Source organism: Mastigoproctus giganteus, chromosome 10 (genome assembly GCF_048544385.1).
Source record: "Mastigoproctus giganteus isolate SK-2022 chromosome 10, ASM4854438v1, whole genome shotgun sequence".
NCBI classification, from domain to species: domain Eukaryota; kingdom Metazoa; phylum Arthropoda; class Arachnida; order Uropygi; family Thelyphonidae; genus Mastigoproctus; species Mastigoproctus giganteus.
Genome location: NC_143584.1, coordinates 100,252,700 through 100,270,943, shown reverse-complemented (window position 1 = coordinate 100,270,943; position 18,244 = coordinate 100,252,700). Strand labels below are relative to the sequence as shown.

General features: G+C 36.9%; 1 protein-coding gene across 2 annotated transcripts in view; it reads left to right on the top strand.

The window, feature by feature from the left end:
• The window catches only part of ACC (acetyl-CoA carboxylase), a 1,497,654-nt gene that overhangs the window by 525,064 nt on the left and 954,346 nt on the right, over positions 1-18,244 (top strand). For both annotated transcript variants that reach the window (XM_090383551.1, XM_090383552.1), the window contains 2 exons: positions 9,416-9,627; positions 12,007-12,135. In XM_090383551.1, coding sequence (XP_090239677.1) covers positions 9,416-9,627; positions 12,007-12,135 — 341 coding nt within the window. The remainder of the gene's footprint in view (positions 1-9,415; positions 9,628-12,006; positions 12,136-18,244) is intronic.

Below are 18,244 nucleotides of genomic sequence, written 5' to 3'. Positions count from 1 at the left end.
GCTAAATGTTTTTATAATAACTGGGATGAAAGTGGAGGAGAAATTGTTGAAGTTAAACAGAACAAAGGCACTTGGGGTGGATGGAATCTATCCAATTGTGTTAATGGAGGCAGCAGAGGAAGTAAGCAAACCTTAGCCCTAATTATGAAAGCATCCTTGGATTCATGGTGGGTTGCCACATACTGCAGATGGATGGGAAATATATCACCATTCACAAAGGGGCGCATGCCTCTGTAGCCAGGTGGGCAGGAGCAGCAGTGCGTAGCACACACTTCTTGATTAGACCGGGGTTCGTGCCAGTGCTCACCAAAAATGGAGGATGCGGAAAGGTCAGGGAATGACCACCGCATATCCCTGGAGCAATATGGCCTTAGTTGCTAATGCTCCTAAAAATCAAATAACAAACTAACAAACAAACAATTCACAAAGGGGGATCAAAAGGTGACATGAGTAATTACAGACATATTAGTTTAACTTCTCTTCCAGGAAAAATAATGTGGTCACTGGTTAAAGAAGTATTGTAGGATTATATAGACAAAATTGCAATTGTATTTCAAACATAGCATGGATTTGTTAAGGAAAGTCTTGTCTGAACAATTTGATTGGACACTGATGTGGTCACAGAGGAACTGGATGCAAAAATAATTTTGATATCATATACTTGGATTTCAAGGAAACTTTTGATACTATTGTACATAAGAGTGCTGTACAAAGTGGAGCAATATATAGCATTAAGGACAAGTTTCTCCTATTGATAAAGGGATGGTTTAGTGGGAGAGTGGTAATCAGTGGACACTGTTCTTTGTGGACTAATGTTATTAGTGGAGTCCCCGTGAGTTTGGTGTCCATTGATAGTCCATTATAACTAATCTTCATCAATGATATTGATGAAGGTATATTGGGCTTAATGTCCAAGTTTTGAGATTATATGAAGTTTGCCAGGGTTGTTAATGACAGTAATTGCAGTACGCTATTGCAGCAGGATCTAGAAAAGTTCTTCAGATGGGCTGAGAGTTATCAACTGAAGTTTAACCTTGACAAATGCAAATTACTGTATGTGGGTAGCACTAAACCCAGAATAAATTACCACCTGTGTGGTACTGCATTCAGGGTAGTGGAGAATGAAAAACACTTGGGGGCAATTGTGCAGTCATGTATAAAGTTTCTGAACAGTGCAGACAGGCTGCCAGAGCAGCTCATGGATTCTTGTCAGTGACATACAGGAATTTTGCTAGCAGGAATAAGGAGCTATTGGAGTGAGTACAGAGAAAGGCAATGAGATTGATGAGGGGGAACAAAGGGTTGCTCTTACTAAGAAAGGCTTATGTTCTGCAATTTGCAGTGTCTGGAGACTTGGCGCCTGTGAGACTATCTGATTGAGGTGTGTCAAGCCTTGATTGGTTTGAGCAAACTCAGTGCTGATGGGATTCTTCATTTTGCTCAGAGGAAGAATCCTCCGAATTTATGCCCCTCACCTGAGAGAGAATAAATTCAAATTTAGGACGAACTTTTGTAGAAAGATGTACGAAGATTTGCCTTTCTCCACCAGGTTGTTGATTGGTGGACCACACTCTCATCTGTTGTTTTAGAAGTTGATAGCTTAAATAAATTCACCGAAGAACTGGACAAATTTGTGGAGCAAATGGATGGGTGAAATGGGAATTCTATTTTATTATTTTTTTTGATGTTATTGTATAAACTTACTTTCTTGCCTCATGTGCCTCTACTAATGCTAAGTGCCGACCGGGCTAGCTGGGTGGTTAAAGTGCCTGCTTGGCAACCCAAAGGTCGTGGGTTCGAATCCTGCCTCGGGCTTGGATCAAAGTACTGCAAAAACCTTGGGAGGTGCATTATGGCCACAGAAGCCGATGCAGCCAACTACCAAAAAAAAAAAAAAAAAAACTAATGCTAATTGTGGTATTGTTCTTTATGTTACCATTATACCCCATCAAATTTCACAATGTGATTGTTCCAACTCATCTCTGCTCTTTTTCTTGGACATTTGGAATGAACATTTGGTATCCATTCCAAAATCATTTGGACCAGCTATCTTCAGTTCTTCTTGATATGTGACATGTCCATTTCCATTTAAAACACTTTGTATCTTTCAGTGATACCGCATACATTGGTTGTTCTGTCTCTTTTAGTTATGTTCAAAATTCAGCACTTCATACTTCTCAGTGTGTATTTAGAGGGGCTTCTGAACTTTAGTCCAACTCTGCTGTCGAACACTGTGATCATACAGAACTCTGTAAATGGCCAGAAATGTGTGTAAGGTTGTGTTTTTGCAGTGTAAAAGTTATTGTCTTGTTTAGTTGTTTCTGGCCACTCTGTCACCAGGAAGGTGACCACCTGGAAAGGCTCAGTGTGTCTTCTATAGTGCATGGAGGTGGACCACAATGATATACCCTAGCCCAGCTGAACAATCTCAAATTCTGGTCTTGAAATGGACAATATCCCACTTGAGTTAGTGCAATATGATATGTTAGGATAGGAAGGATACAATGATCAAAAACTTTTTGTCTGAGACAGAGTGGCAAGTTTGTCTTGAAGACTTTCCAAATGTTTCCATACTACTTTTATGTGCCATTCACTTTCTATCGGTTCAAATATTTCTTATCCATCGGCGATGATTTTTCTTTGGTCTGGTAGATTTGTTGAACATAATCTTTGTTTTCTTGATATTCATCTGCAAACCAAACTTCTTGTTTTCATGATGCAGTTCGACAATGTTTTGCTGAAATTCTTCTGGATCATTGTCAAAGACATTGATATTATCCGAAAATTGGAAGTGATGTAACTAATCTCCATTTATCTTGATTCCTTTATTATCACAATTTAGCTTGCAAAAAATTTCTTCTGAACAGGCAGAAAATAGTTTTTGAGAGATTGTCCTTGCCAGATGCTTTCTTCCATGTTAATCTGAACTTTATCATTGTTGACCCATATTGATGCAGTCACCTTTTTATATATTAATAGGAAAATATTGATGTAAGCTTTGTTTACACCGTTGGTTTATTTATTTATTTTTTTATGAAAATCCCAAACACGAGAGGTATTAGAACCTATAGTTTGTTTGTTTGTTATTTAGTTTTTAGGAGCATTAGCAACTAAGGCCATATTGCTCTGGGATATGCGATGGTCATTTCCTGACCTTTCCGCATCCTCCGTATTTGGTGGTGATGGGCTCGAACCCCGGTCTAATCAAGAAGCGTGTGCTACGCACTGCTGCTCCTTCCCACCTGGCAGAACCTATAGTACTTAGTACTGTGCATGGGTTGGAGGTTGAGAAGATGAAAGAAGATATTTGTTGACATTAGACTTGAACTTCTGTAGAGTATAATTTTCAGGAAATATGTATGAAGGAAGGTTGTTCCAGAAAATGGCAGTCTAATGAATTAACGAGGAAGATGAAAAGTTGCTTCTGTGAATTTGAAGTTGGACAGTAAATGGATGTTGGCTATTGACTGCATGTTCGGACTGTTTTGAGAGAGAGAGAGAGAGAGAGAGAGAGAGAGAGAGAGAGAGAGAGAGAGAGGGGGAATTATAAAAGCCAGATCAGAAGAACAGTGCCCATGGTATGCAGCAGACACAGAACGTCTATGAGACAGAGTGGAGAAACTGTTAGAGATGTCATTAATTAACCTAATTACCCTCTTCTGAATGGAATTTAGAAGCCCGAGATAGGTTTTGTGGGTACCGCCCCAGATGTGGGAACAGTATTCCATGGTAGGGCAGATTTGTGATTTCTACTGAGCGAACAGCTGTTTGGAAGATAAGTAATGCCGAGAGCAAAAGAGAAACCCAAGTGTTTTTTTTTTATGCAGAGGAAGCAATATTTGTAATGCGTTTGTGCCAAGAGAGATTAGAAGTCAGGGTAATCCACAAAACAGATATATCATCTTACCTAGAAATCAGAGTGTCAGCAAAGATAAGCATAGGAACAGAAGAATCCATTTTGCGAGATATAAGACACGACTGAGTTTTAGAAGGATTGAAATCAACTAAGTTGTCTTTTCCCCTCTGTAGAATTACCTAGAAATGCATTTAAGGAATTGGTAGCAGATATTCGAGAAGTTGTAGCTGATTGAGCATGACGAGGTTGATTCTTGCTTGTTTTGGGACTAACTTGAATGCTTTTTCTTAATTGATGAAAGCTATGCTATGTATCTGTTACAAATGGTAACATCAAAAACATGGTAGCAGCAAAGACTGAAACAACAATTTCCTTAAAAATGTCATTTTACTGATTGGGAAAAATCATTGCTAACTCGCAAAAAGGGATGTCTTACCCAGTTAATTATCCAGAACTCAGTTCCATTTAGTCGTACCTCATCTCAAAAACTACAGTAACAGAAGGAATGAAATTCTGTTAAAATAGCATCCTTCTACACAGATGGACATCAAAGATGCAGGTAATCAAGAATTACTAGCGATATATCTGAAGGCGATAGGGCTGTAAAATTTCCTATCTTTTCCAAGAAAGAGAAATTCAAAAGTGATTGATACAAGCTAACAGTCAATGAAAATCAAGTAGATCCATCTTCTATTTCGAAATCTAAATAACTGACCACATCCCACAGTGGAATTACAGATTCTCATCAACATAGCAATGTTGATGACCTCTACAGACTGATCACCCATTATAAACCAGTATGCATCCGTTTGCTGGAAACCAAGTAGACTCCTGAAGTGTCTGCTTTAGGAGTCAATCATGAAAAATTATGCTCTCTACAGACAAGACAGAAATGCAAAAAAACACAACTTGCAGAGGTGTTTTAATTTTGATGGAATCGAGAATTCTCTCCGAACAAATACCACCATATATTCACTTTTTTTTTTTTTTTTTTTGGTAGTCGTTGGCGCATCAGCTTCTGTGGCCATAATGCACCTCCCAAGGTTTTTTTGCAGTACTTTGATCCAAGCCCGAGGCGGGATTCGAACCCGCGACCATTGGGTTGCCAGGCAGACACTTGACCCACCCGGCTAGCCCGGTCGGCCATATATTCACTAGAGACTGTTTAGTGCATATTGTTGACAACATCTCGTTTATTCTCTTGTTGATGTATACATCTTACCAAATCATATATAAACCGAAGCAAACTTAGATGACCTTGTTGTGCAGATACTGACTCCATTCTGTTTACTAAGTGATGTCCACATTAAATGGAGGTGAGGAAAGCTACTCAAAGCATTACTTCACAAACACAATTTTCCTGTACAGCGGTTCCTATACAATATGTTCGCTTTTCTACAGGTTCTTCCTTTACTGTCAAACTCTCCATCTGTATATCCCTGTGTTGTCTAAGCATTGATTGGTCAGTTACAGATGACACCTTCAGTAGTTATCATTACCTATAATTTGTCAAATCCAAATAACAATTACACTTGAAGCTGAAAGTTGTGCAAAATAGAAATTCACCAAAGGTGACTGTGAAAAATATGCCAGTCATACTTAACTTGATACAAAATTCAGTGTCAACCCATAGATGTAAATGAACACAGAACTCAAAAGATATACAGAGTATACAGAACCCAACAGAATGCACAAAAGCAAAAAAATGAAGAGAATAAAGAACAAAGACAAGAAAAGATTGTTTGCTTCCATTATTTTCAAAGATACTGATATCTGACTGATTTGGAAAACGACCAATCATCACCAACCCCACCCTCAATCCTCAGTTGAATGGACATATATCATGTTTTTATGAAATGTGAGAGAGAGAGAGAGAGAGAGAGAGAGAGAGAGAGAGAGAGAGAGAGAGAGAGAGCGCTTTAACACAATTCACTCATTGTCTTATAACCAGCCACTTACAATTTTAAAATTTGCAGGAGTCTGTAATTAGTTCAACTAACAATGCTGCTGGTCCTGATGGGGGGGGGGATTCTGTATCATGTTGTAACAGTTAAATACCAATTCCTTTCACTCCTTGCTGATTATTTTTAAATGGATTCTTTCAAAAATGCTACCTTTCTCCTTGCACCACATTGTGCTGCCTTCCCCATCCAGACAAGAATAAAACACAACCATATAATTACTGACCAATTTGTCTTACCATCTGTCTTGGCAGAACCTTAGAGAAAATGATCTGCAATAGGCTAACATTGGTGATGTTGCACATGTTACAAATTTTTACAAAATAGCCTCAGAATCTCAACTATCTGGGACTTTGTGACTAGAAAACTGAAAGCTGGAGTCGGGAATATTAAAATTGCCAAGGAAAATTACCTCATGTTAGGAAAGCAAATTGAAGAAAAGTAAGTTCCAAAGAAAGGAAATCAAATTGTTCCAAGTGATCTGTGGAGTTGGGAGAATGATAGAAGCAACAGATTATGATTCCAAGTTATGAAATATCTGACAAAGAATATCAGAATGCACATATGCATAAGTACCAACTTTGAAGAGAATGGAATTATACAGTGAATAGTTAGTGCTACTGAGATGGGTAGTGGTCAAGGCAACCAGTAATACTGTAGGTAGAAATGGACATCATTGAGATTAAAAGTTAAACCACGTATATACGTGATGAGGAAGCTTTGGAAATTTTGATCTTTTTGCCTGATGCTTTCAATAGATAAGGGATCACACTGTATGATTTAATGAAATTTTGGATAGGGTGTACACATAGCAAGAATACACCTAGCTCCTTTACATAACGTGACCTTGACAATGTCCCCCACATACATACTATTTGGACTTCCTCTACTCCAGGAAGTCTAAATAGTTGATGAGCCAACTACTTGGAATAATTGCCTCTACTCTGGCACAAACTAGCATAGTACCGGCAATGTAATTTTATACTATCTAATCGAAATGCTTTCTAGGGAGTTAGCAGTAGGTTTGGTTTGGTCTGTTTTGATATAAGCCTTTTACAGTCTCTCTATTATTTGTTACAAATCACTTAGCTCCTGTTGTTACATTCTGAATTAACCAATGGTTAATCAATGGATTTATTTTTTATTATATTTTTGTGCTATCCCCTAGGGTGCTATGCGGCGGTGGGATTTTTCCTCCCGATAATGTTCTTTGACAGTGGTGCAATGGTGTGGTATTAATGGGATGGGCTTGATGGTGGGTCATTCTGCAGGTTCTTTGGCTTAGAAAAGAACTGCATCAGTGACATCTGTTGAGTCTTTCTCATTTTCTCTTCTAACATATCGTAGTAGGACTTCAGTATATTAGTAAAAGCTCTTTGGATAGAAGAGCTTCATCCCCAGTCTGGGTCATTATCACATAGAGTTTAATAGCCTGTTCATATTTGTGCCAAAGCTAATTGAAATGTCTTTGTGGTGCAGGTCCTCATTGGCACAATCTCCTGCACTTCCTCCTCAGAATCCTGTTTATCCAATTGTGCAGCCAGCTCCTCTAAATCCTCCTTTGAAAGAGGCTCACCATGGCTTTGCATCAACTCACTGATGATGTCAGTGAGTTGATGCAAAGCCATGGTGAGTTGATGCAAAGAGGCTCACCATGGCTTTGCATCAACTCACTGACATCATCAATGTCAACCTTTTCAAGGCCAACATCCTCAGCCATTCGAGTGACAACTTAAGCCACTGCTGAAACTGGCTCAAACTGAAGAAAATAAGACATTGCATCAGGCCACAATTTCCTCCAAATGCCAATCATGCATGATTGCAACACTTCTTTCCAGGCTGCAGCAAGATGTTGTAGGACCTCCAGTAGTCCCTTACGGTCACTGAGTTAGATGCCTGCACTGCCTTGACAATCCCTTTGAAGGACGTACGTAAATGGTATGCCTAAAGGTCGCAATAACACCCTAATCCATTGGCTGCAACAGTGAGGTGGTGTTGGGTGGGAAATAAACAGCCTTCATATTCCGAATGTCATTAGGGATATCTTCAAGGTTGGCTGGATGTCCTGGAGCATTGTTGAGGACTAAAACAACTTTTTTGGGCAAGTTGTTTGCTGCACAAAAATGGGCCACCTCTGGACAAAAGTATAACATTTACCATTCACTGAAAAGGTTCTGGGTTACCCATGCCTCAGTGTCAGAAAACAGGAAGTAGAGTCTTCACAATGCCCTTGATAACATGCGGATTCTTTGAATACTACGCCAACATCGGCTTTAACTTAAAAGTTCCTGATGCATTACCACCCAGAAATAATGTAAGCTTATCTTTTTCAGCCTTATAACCAGGGGCAGACCTCTCTTCACAGCCTATGTACGTCCTACCAGGCATCTTCTTCCAGTACAACTCCATTTCATCAACATTAAAGGCCAAGTCTGGGGTGTAGCAGCCTTCATCCATTAACTTTCCCTCACCAGTAATTTTGCATTATGAATTGTGGTCTGGATTTTGAACCAGGAAAACCAGCTTCTACTAGCTGAAAATGATTCAGTCACTCCCAGTTCCTCATTAATTTCATTGAACAATCTCCTAGCCTTGTTCAATGAAATTAATTTCTTAATTTATTAATTGTTTCAATTAATTAATTGAAATTAATTAATTGTTCATAACCACTGCCTGCATTACATGAATGTTATTTTGGTTCATATCATCTATCCACAGCACTAATAACTTCCCCATTGTCTCACTCCTTGATTAAGTTGTTCTAGAAACGCTTACATTAACAATTTCTGTATGTGACTGCTTTGTCTTCTCGGCATTATTCACAATGGTTGTAACAGTAGAAGGTGCTAAATTTAAGGGCTTGCACACCTCCAAACGCTGCTCAGCAGATTCCATATGACGAATAATGTCCATTTTCACTTCAGTCGTTAGAGATTTGTGGCTTTTTTTAACATGTGCAGGTGCAGATTCACCACTACGCTTTAGAGGACATGGTTGCACAATTTATTTAAAATAATAAGGCACTAATGAACTCAGGAAATTATTAAACTTTAAGGCACAGCTCACAACACATACACACTGATGGATGAGAAGAAAGCAATTTGCAGTGACACTAGCGTGATCTAGGTACCCAATTCCTGTGCTGCATTCATGCTTGCACTTTCAAATTTTTCTTTATATATATATATATATATGTTTTTTATTTTTTCATTATTATTTTGAAAGGGCGGCAATGTGAAACGGTGTAAATTGAAGCATCGTAAAGTGGGGCCTACCTGTATTTGCTTCAGCATTTGCAGGGGTATTCTCAGATGATTCAGAATAATCACACACTCGATATTATATTCTAAACTTGCCTATGTACATAAGCTGCAATATATACATACAGAAATACATATAATTTCAATCAAACAATGTAAGAAATCAGAGTTGATTTGTTATATCATTAAGTTAAGCTGTTGTATAAGTGCAATTCCTCACACTTGTAAACAGCTTAAGAATAAAATATCTATTTGGAAAATTTGTATTTTATCTTCATTTTTTTTTTTCTTACTTAAATTTTATTTTTATATCTTTTTTTGTTTGATTCATATTCCAGGTTACAAAGACTGGCCCAACTTGCTATTTTCTCTGCTTGAACAGTTCTTATAAGGAACTTGAAGCACACAGAATGAGTGATGGAGGACTACTTCTTTCAGTTGATGGTGCTAGCTATACTACTTATGTGAAAGATGAGGTTGATCACTACCGAGTGGTTATTGGAAATCAGACTTGTGTTTTTGAAAAAGAAAATGACCCTACAATACTCAGGTATTTGTTTTATTCTCATTTATTTTAAATTTAATGAAATACTAGGGGGCTTTGCCCTTTGCTCGCCAACCCCCATGCATTCTTTTCTACTTAAAATGTAGAGGTATGACAGAGTAAGTTGTTGTTGTTGGAGGTTTTACGGCACAATGGCAGCTAAAGGCCATTATGCGCCAGACAGAGTAAGTGAAACCTTTTCTACGTAAAAGACACACTGATTGATATCTATGGTGCAGATGTGGGAAACTGCCGGTGGCTCCTGACCCTAAATTCTGTGATTGATATCTAACCAGGAAATGACCAACGTAATTATTTACCCGTGCAAATGTAGGGACGTAATTTCTCTGCCCACTTGTACCATGTGACCTACATCCCTCCTCTCCCATTGGCTACCCCACCATGCAGCATTCCCAAGGTCAGCATTTCTCAATCGGTGGTACAAAATACCACTGGTGATACCTGGAAAAAGATTTGGTGGTACATGAATAAATGATGGTTAAATTTTTTAAGTTTATGAAATTATAAAAAATAAAACATTAAAAATTTCCCCCTCTAAAGGTAAATAATTACATGTTTTACCTATCTTTTTTTCAATCTAACAGGAGTTCTCAAATCATGTGTTGATTTTCAAATATTTTGTTTGTTCAACCTCCAAGCAGATAGCTATATATTTCTTGGAACGTTTAAAATCGTAACCTAGTCTTATCTCACAATGTTAATTAAGCATTTTATAGTTTATTTTGTTTTGTTTAATATTTCTTATTTAGTTTGTTCAATTTTTGCATTAAAAATGAAATAAAAATATGTATAATTTATAACACAGCCTTATTATGCGAATATTCTTGACTTTTCTTCTTAATACAAATACATATTTTAATGAGTGGTACCGAAATTTTTCAGTTTTGGTTTTGGTGGTACAAGTATTTACCTGCGTTTACATAGGTCACTTAGGAAAAGGCCTTTTGCTTTGAGTTCCATAATGCATGAGAAATATTGTTGCATCAGAAAAAGCAGGACTAAAATATTTACAAACTACAAATATTTAAAATATTTAGAAAATACTAAACTATTTACAAATATACAATCTATATCAGGTACCTTCATCAGCTAACATTACGATGGAACATCAAATGATGCCCAGCATGGTCACGTATCAGACAGCGAAGCACGTGCACGAGGTTGGTGAACGTTATGGTGGCAGTTATGGCTCAAATAAGTGAGGTAATTGCCCTGCCCTCTTCTCCCACTGGCTCAAATAAATAGCACTAAGTGGAGAAAACTAGGAGGAAAACTTTTTTAATGTATAGAGAGATAACAGTGTTTTAGTAGCAGTTTGTTGCTGTTTAAGAAGCTTAATTCAATGTAGTAAACTAAAGTAAAAATTATAAATAAAAATAAAAATAAGTAAACAAAAATTATCTCATATCATAATTGCTTAGTCTCATTAATGGAAGTGTGTGTGTGTGTGTGTGTGTGTGTGTGTGTGTGTGTGTGTGTGTGTGTGTGTGTGTGTGTGTGTGTGTGTGTGTGTGTGTGTGTGTGTGTGATCTTACTTTCTTTTTCTGCAACAAGTAAAATGTAGATTATGATAGCTCTGATCCAGAAAATTAATTCCACATCATTCTTTAGTTAATTATCTAAGAATGTGGGAATTATAAAATTTAAATAAAAATGATGGGTTAGTGTGAATTGTTTGTGTATATTTAGATTAAACGTGTAAGGAGATTATTATTTAGGTGGATATGTTAGTATAACATTGTAGTTGTATTGCTACTGTGCATATTTAAAAAAATATAGAACGTCAAACTTGTTCTTTATATTTTGTTCTTTACATCGATATTTTTGGCCTAACTGCATAAGTAATTTGCTGCTGTGTGCATTTTAAAAATGACACGAGAAAGGTTTTTATCAAGCAATTTGCATGCTTACTGCATGGGGGCAAAATTTTCCTTTCGAAACTAGTTAATTGTGAAAGGAAAGTTTCATTCATTGATTTCATTCATAGTACTCATTATGAACCTTTGGTAGTTACTGAACAGCTCTGCTCTACTGTATCAACTTGGTAGAGAATGAAGTGAACTTTACAGGTTGTGTGTAGAAGTGAACTGTGAATTGATATTCCCTTACCTTGGTAGCATCCATTGTGGTTCATAAAGTTAGAAATTATTATATTTTAAAAATATAATAGATATTGTGGTGTCATATTCTTTTATATATATTTCTTTTTGTTATTCTAAAGTATATTATGGAAAACATGAAGGTTATAAAATTTTAAGAAATTTCATTACGATTATTATTAATAATTAGATTTAATCAGTAAAGAAATTAACCACTCAATCTGTTTGTTATGTGTAATTACAAATTATTGTAATAAATTTTTAGGTCACCTTCAACTGGAAAACTTATCCAGTTGCTTATTGAAGATGGAGCGCATGTTTTTCCTGGACAAGCATATGCTGAAATTGAAGTCATGAAAATGGTTATGACATTGACTGTAAATGAAAGTGGATGGTAATTATTAATGTCGTATCTGTGGCGCAATTGCTTATTTACTATACTTGGCTAGTCAGCTTAACATTTTATCAAATTTAGTTCTTGAAATATGGATATTACATGGTTATTTATAATGAATGAACTAAGTTTGAATGAAAAATAAATATTCCACACGTTAATGCTCAATAATTTTATTGCCACTGGAATATAATATAACAACTGTAATATTAGTACTTCAAACACATTAGGCAAATTTTCAAGGTTCTGGTGAAGCTATCAGTCTTGGAGAACAGTGGGATGTAACAGGTTCAAAGGCTGAAGAAACATGACATTTTGCAGTTTCTCATTCTTGTGAACTGGTTTCATTACACTGCTTTTCAGATGTGATGACTAAATTCAATGAAATGGACATGTTAGGCACTTCCCTAAAACCAGGTGGGAAGGAACAGCAGTGCATTATACACGCTTCTTGATTAGACCGGGGTTCGAGCCCATTACCACCAAATATGGAGGATGCGGAAAGGTCAGGGGATGACCACCGCATATTCTCGGAGCAATATGGCCTTAGTTGCTAATGCTCCTAAAAACCAAATAACAAACTTCCCTAAAAGGCACCACCAGGACCCATAGTCCATATGTGCTAATTTCATTCACTAAAATTTATTATCACCCAAAGATTAATTTATAAATTTAAAATGTATACATATAAATAAAATAAAATACCATAAAAGTTATAAAATATAATAAATATGCAATAATATACAGCGTTGTTAAAATTAAATGTATAGAGAGATATCTGGAGCAAGTTCTCGTACTGAAGTGAAATTTGGACAACAGGTATAATAAAGAATGCACTCGCCATTTATTGGGGAAAAAAAAAAAAAATAGTTACAGAATTTGTCACTGTATGGCGCTTAACTGTCTTAGTTACTTACGTTATTTGCATAATTGTAAGTTATTGCCAGAGTGCCACTACTCAGCTCTACTGTACTGTATAAAAGCAAAGCAGTCTCTTCAAAATCATATGGTAGATATTTGCCTGCACTACAGCAGCAATGACAGCGTTGCAGGAAAAGGCTCTGATAGTGAAGCTGTACTATCAGAACAGCAACAATGCAGCTATCAGAGAATTCCGGCATCAGAAGTGCATAAGGCATGGACCTATGACTGTTTGTGCTATCTGCAAAATTATCGCGAAATTTGAAGCTACAGGACATCTTGGTGTTAAACCAGGTAGAGGTCGAAAATGAGTGGACTCCTCATGTTGAAGATGTGGCTATGGCTGTCGTGGATTCATCAAGTCAATCTCTGTGTGGTAGCACAAGTGTGCCAGCTGTTTCTCGTGAAGTGGACATGCCATATTCCATTGTAAGGCTAGTAATGCGTCAGGTGTTGCGGTACTATCCTTACAAGTGCATCTTGTAAGGATACTATCCTTACAAGATTCACTTGTCCGTTTACTTCTGCGTAAACGGACAAGTGAATATGCCCAACTGTGTCGCATTTGGACAACGGAAAATGAGTTATCCAAGAGGCCCCATTGCATTCTCCAAAAGTGACAGTGTGGTGTGGATTTACAGCCACATTCATGATTGGGCCATATTTTTTTTTGAACAGGTAACACCAACTGGACCCTGCACCTGTTCCGTCACTAGACAGTGATATTATGAAATGTTGGCAAATTTCGCAATACCAGAGCTGGAACAACGTGGGTGCCTTCAGGATACCATATTCATGGAAGGTGGTGCACCACCCCACATCCACCATTGTGTGGATGTGGGGTGGGAGGACTATACGAGGATTGCTAAGGCAACACTTTACAGACGAACGGGTCATCAACCTGTTGTTTTCAGACATCATGGCCACCCTGATCGCCCGACCTCACTCCATGCGATTTCTGGTTGTGGGGTGTTTTTGAAGAACCAGGTGTATCAGGAAGGATGTCAAACTCTGGCGGATCTGAAGGACAGCATTAGGTGTCATGTGCTGGCTATTCCAGTTGACACGTTACATTTTGCTTTAGAAAATGCTGTTCTTTGAATGGAAACTGTTATTGACCAAAATGGAGGACACAATGAACAATTGTAGCGCTGTTCAAGTGATTTGTATTGCTATATAGTGACAAATTTTGTAACTAATTTTTTTTCCATTAAATGGCAAACACATTCTTTAATGTACCTGTTGTCCAAATTTCTCTTCAGTATGAGCCTCAGAACTCACTCCAGAGCCCTCTACATAGGGATACTGTAATTTTAATAATTTTAACAACCTAATAATAGAAAAGCAATTGCTTATAAAAACAGTATTCACCTTGAATAAATCTGCAGTGGTATATTGAGAAGAGGTGGTTAGTATTTAGATTGAATTGTTAGCTAAGAAACTAAGGGGGGAAAACGAAGAAAAACGGAATTTAAAATAAGCACAAGGAGGTAGAAGTGTACACATTCGATCCTTGGTTGTCATTGAAGAGGGAAGAAGTATTTTGAAAGCTTGAATAAAATAATATGATAAGGCCAATAGTCATTAAGAAGGACTTTCATTAAATAATAACGTCTTCAGTTGGCAATTGAATGGGCAGAGAACGTGTGTTGTTTTAAAGGTTTGGTTTATACTCTCGTGATGCACTTTTTGACACGTGGGAAATTTAACCGCCAAAGGTTCCAAGCTGGTGAAAGGTTGAAGGGGAGTTTGGCATTAATAATTTTAAGATTAGAATGAAGTCGACACCATTCAATCACGAGTGCTTCACATTGAAGAATTCTATAATTAGATTTGAGTTTAATAATGGAAATAGCAGAGTCGATGAGAGGGGTGTGATTGTGAGTTTGGGCATGAATTGTGAGTTCTGTACTGGCTTGACTTGTTCTAAAACTGTTGAAATGGTAATATGCGCAGGTGTTGGAAGATTTGGGAGAACCGAATTTGGTGGTAGTACTGCCAGTGTAACAGACGTCACAGTTTGGCTGACATTTTATGAGGTATATTATATTATTAAAATCGCTGGTGGGATAAGTGTGTGTATCTTTATAGAATGAAGACGAGAGAAATGTCTGTGTTATTAAAAATATGGCGGAATTATCCTGCAAGTTCACTATGGTAGGGGAGGACTATACGAGTGTTGGTTTTGTTATTATGTCCGGTTGGATTAATAATTTTATTTTTGGCAGTGGAAATTGTATTTAGGATGAGTTGAGGGGGGTAACCTCTGGCTAGAAATTTTTCAGTAAGTTATTGAAATTCATTATGTAGGTCATCTTGTGAGGAGCTAAATTTTAAGTCGTTGTGAATTTGGTTGTGTAAGACAGCTTTTTTAGTGCTGAGGGGGTGGTGTGAAGAGAAATGTAAGTACTTGCCAGTGTGCAAGCTTTTTCCGAAGATCTTTGTGCATAGTTTTGTACCTGTTATATAGAGGGTGAGAAAATTGATCGGTTGTTCATTCCGAATTCAAGGGTGAGTTTTAGCCTGTCATGTACCGAATTAAATTTTGAAAAGAGATTGTTAATGATGGGTCTATTGCCTATAATTAGGATGTCATTGGCATAGCGTAAGTATAATTTTATTTCAGAGGGAAAGGGTTGTAAAATTTGTTTCTCGATAGTGGCTAGGTAAATTTCGGACAGGGGGGCAGAAATGCCTAGGCCCATTGGTAACCCAAATGTTTGTTGGAAAATTTTATTGTTAAATCCAAAATACCTGGCATCTAATAAAAGTGTGGTGAGTTCAAGAATATGGTCTACAGAAAGGGAAGTGCGTTTGGTTAAAGTATCATCTGCAGTTAAGAATTCCTGTAAAGCTTGCAGAGTAATAGGGATATGTACATTAGTATAAAGGGATATGACGTCAAAGGATGCTAATATGTCTCCGTCAGATATTACAGTATTGTCTATTTTTTGGAAAGCTTGATTGGTGTTATTAATTTTGAATGTAGAGAATCTGGTGAGAGGTGATATAATTTTGACAAGAAAGGTGGATAAATTGGCAAAGGCTGTTCTGCTGAAAGAAATAATATGTCTTAATGGGTAGCCGGGTTTATGTAACTTGGTAATCCTGAACATGTGGGGAAGGATGTTATTGCGAATTCCTATTTGTTGTAATGTAAAAAGATTAATTTCCTTGTTTTGTCTGAGTTTCTTTAGGATTTTGTCCAGATTGTTTTTGAGTTTTGTGATATTGTAGTTACTCTCATTTATATATGTGTCCTGATCGGCTAAAATTGATTCCATTTTTTCTGTGTAGGTGTCTTTGTCCAGAATGACGACTGTATCTCCTTTGTCAGCCTTTTGAATGATGATGTTAGAAGTCTTACTGAGTTTGTGTATGTCCAAAAGTTGCTGTTTTTTTTATATTAGAGTGGGATGTAAGTTTGGAGGTTAAGATGCTATTAGTTTGGTGTATAAGGCGCCATTTATCAGGATGTTAAACATCCTGATAAATGGCGCCAAACTCCTTAAACTCCAAACTTGTAGTGGGATGTAAGTTTGGAGTTTAAGATGCTATTAGTTTGGTGTATAAGGCGCCATTTATCAGGACGTTAAACATCCCGATATCTGGCACCAAACTCCTTAAACTCCAAACTTACATCCCACTCTAATATAAAAAAAACAAAACTATGCACAAAGATCTTCAGAAAAAGCATGCACACTGGCAAGTACTTAAATTTTTCTTCACACCACCCTCAGCATTAAAAAAGCTGTCTTACACAACCAAATTCACAACGACTTAAAATTTAGCTCCTCACAAGATGACCTACATAATGAACTTCAATACCTTACTGAAAAATTTCTAGCCAGAGGTTACCCCCCCTCAACTCATCCTAAATACAATTTCCACTGCCAAAAATAAAATTATTAATCCAACTGGACACAATAAGAAAAGCAATATTTGTATAGTCCTCCCCTACCATAGTGAACTTGCAGGACTATTCCGCCATATTTTTAATAACACAGATATTTCTCTCGTCTTTTCTGCTTACAATAAACTAGGATCTTTTTTTAAATTCCTATAAAGATACACACACTTATCCCACCAGCGATCTTAATAATATAATATACCTCATAAAATGTCAGCCAAACTGTGACGTCTGTTACATTAGCAGTACTACCACCAAATTCGATTCTTCCAAATCTTCCAACACCCACGCATGTTATGATTTCAACAGTTTTAGAACAAGTCAAGCCAGTACAGAACTCACAATTCATGCCCAAACTCACAATCACACCCCTCTCGTCGACTCTGCTATTTCCATTATTAAACTCAAATCTAATTATAGAATTCTTCAATGTGAAGCACTCGTGATTGAATGGTGTCGACATCATTCTAATCTTAAAATTATTAATGCCAAACTCCCCTTCAACATTTCACCAGCTTGGAACCTTTCGCAGTTAAATTTCCCATGTGTCAAAAAGTGCATCACGAGAGTATAAACTTAACCTTTAAAACAACACGCATTCTCTGCCCATTCAATTGCCAACTGAAGACGTTATTATTTAATGAAAATCCTTCATAATGACTATTGGCCTCATCGTATTATTTTATTCACGCTTTCAAAATACTTCTTCCCTCTTCAATGACAACCAAGGATTGGATGTGTACACTTCTACCTCATTGCGCTTATTTTAAATTCCGTTTTTTCTTCGTTTTCCCCCCTTAGTTTCTTAGCTAACAATTCAACCTAAATACTAACCACCTCTTCTCAATATACCACTGCAGATTTATTCAAGGTGAGTAGCATTTTTTAAGCAATTGCTATTCTATTATTAGTCCACCAACACGGTATTATAAGATTTCTAAACTTTATATTTTAACAACCTATAATACAGTATTTACATTTCTTGCATACGGTAGAAAGAATTATATTTACAATAATTATTAAATTTTGAATAAAACCGAAGAAGAATGTAGCATGACCAGAAAAGAAGAGCCATAGCAGTTTAGCTGAAGGAGATGAAAAGTGCATAACACTGTCCAAAGTGTTCATTTTCTGTCCAGATCTTGCAGAAGGATGCCATTTATAGATTCTGGCTCTTCTTTTAAAAACCTTATTTATAAACTCCAAAAACAATTTAAATAAAATTTTATCTAAAAAAGAATTCTGGAGGAGAACCATCATTTAATACAAAAGTACTTC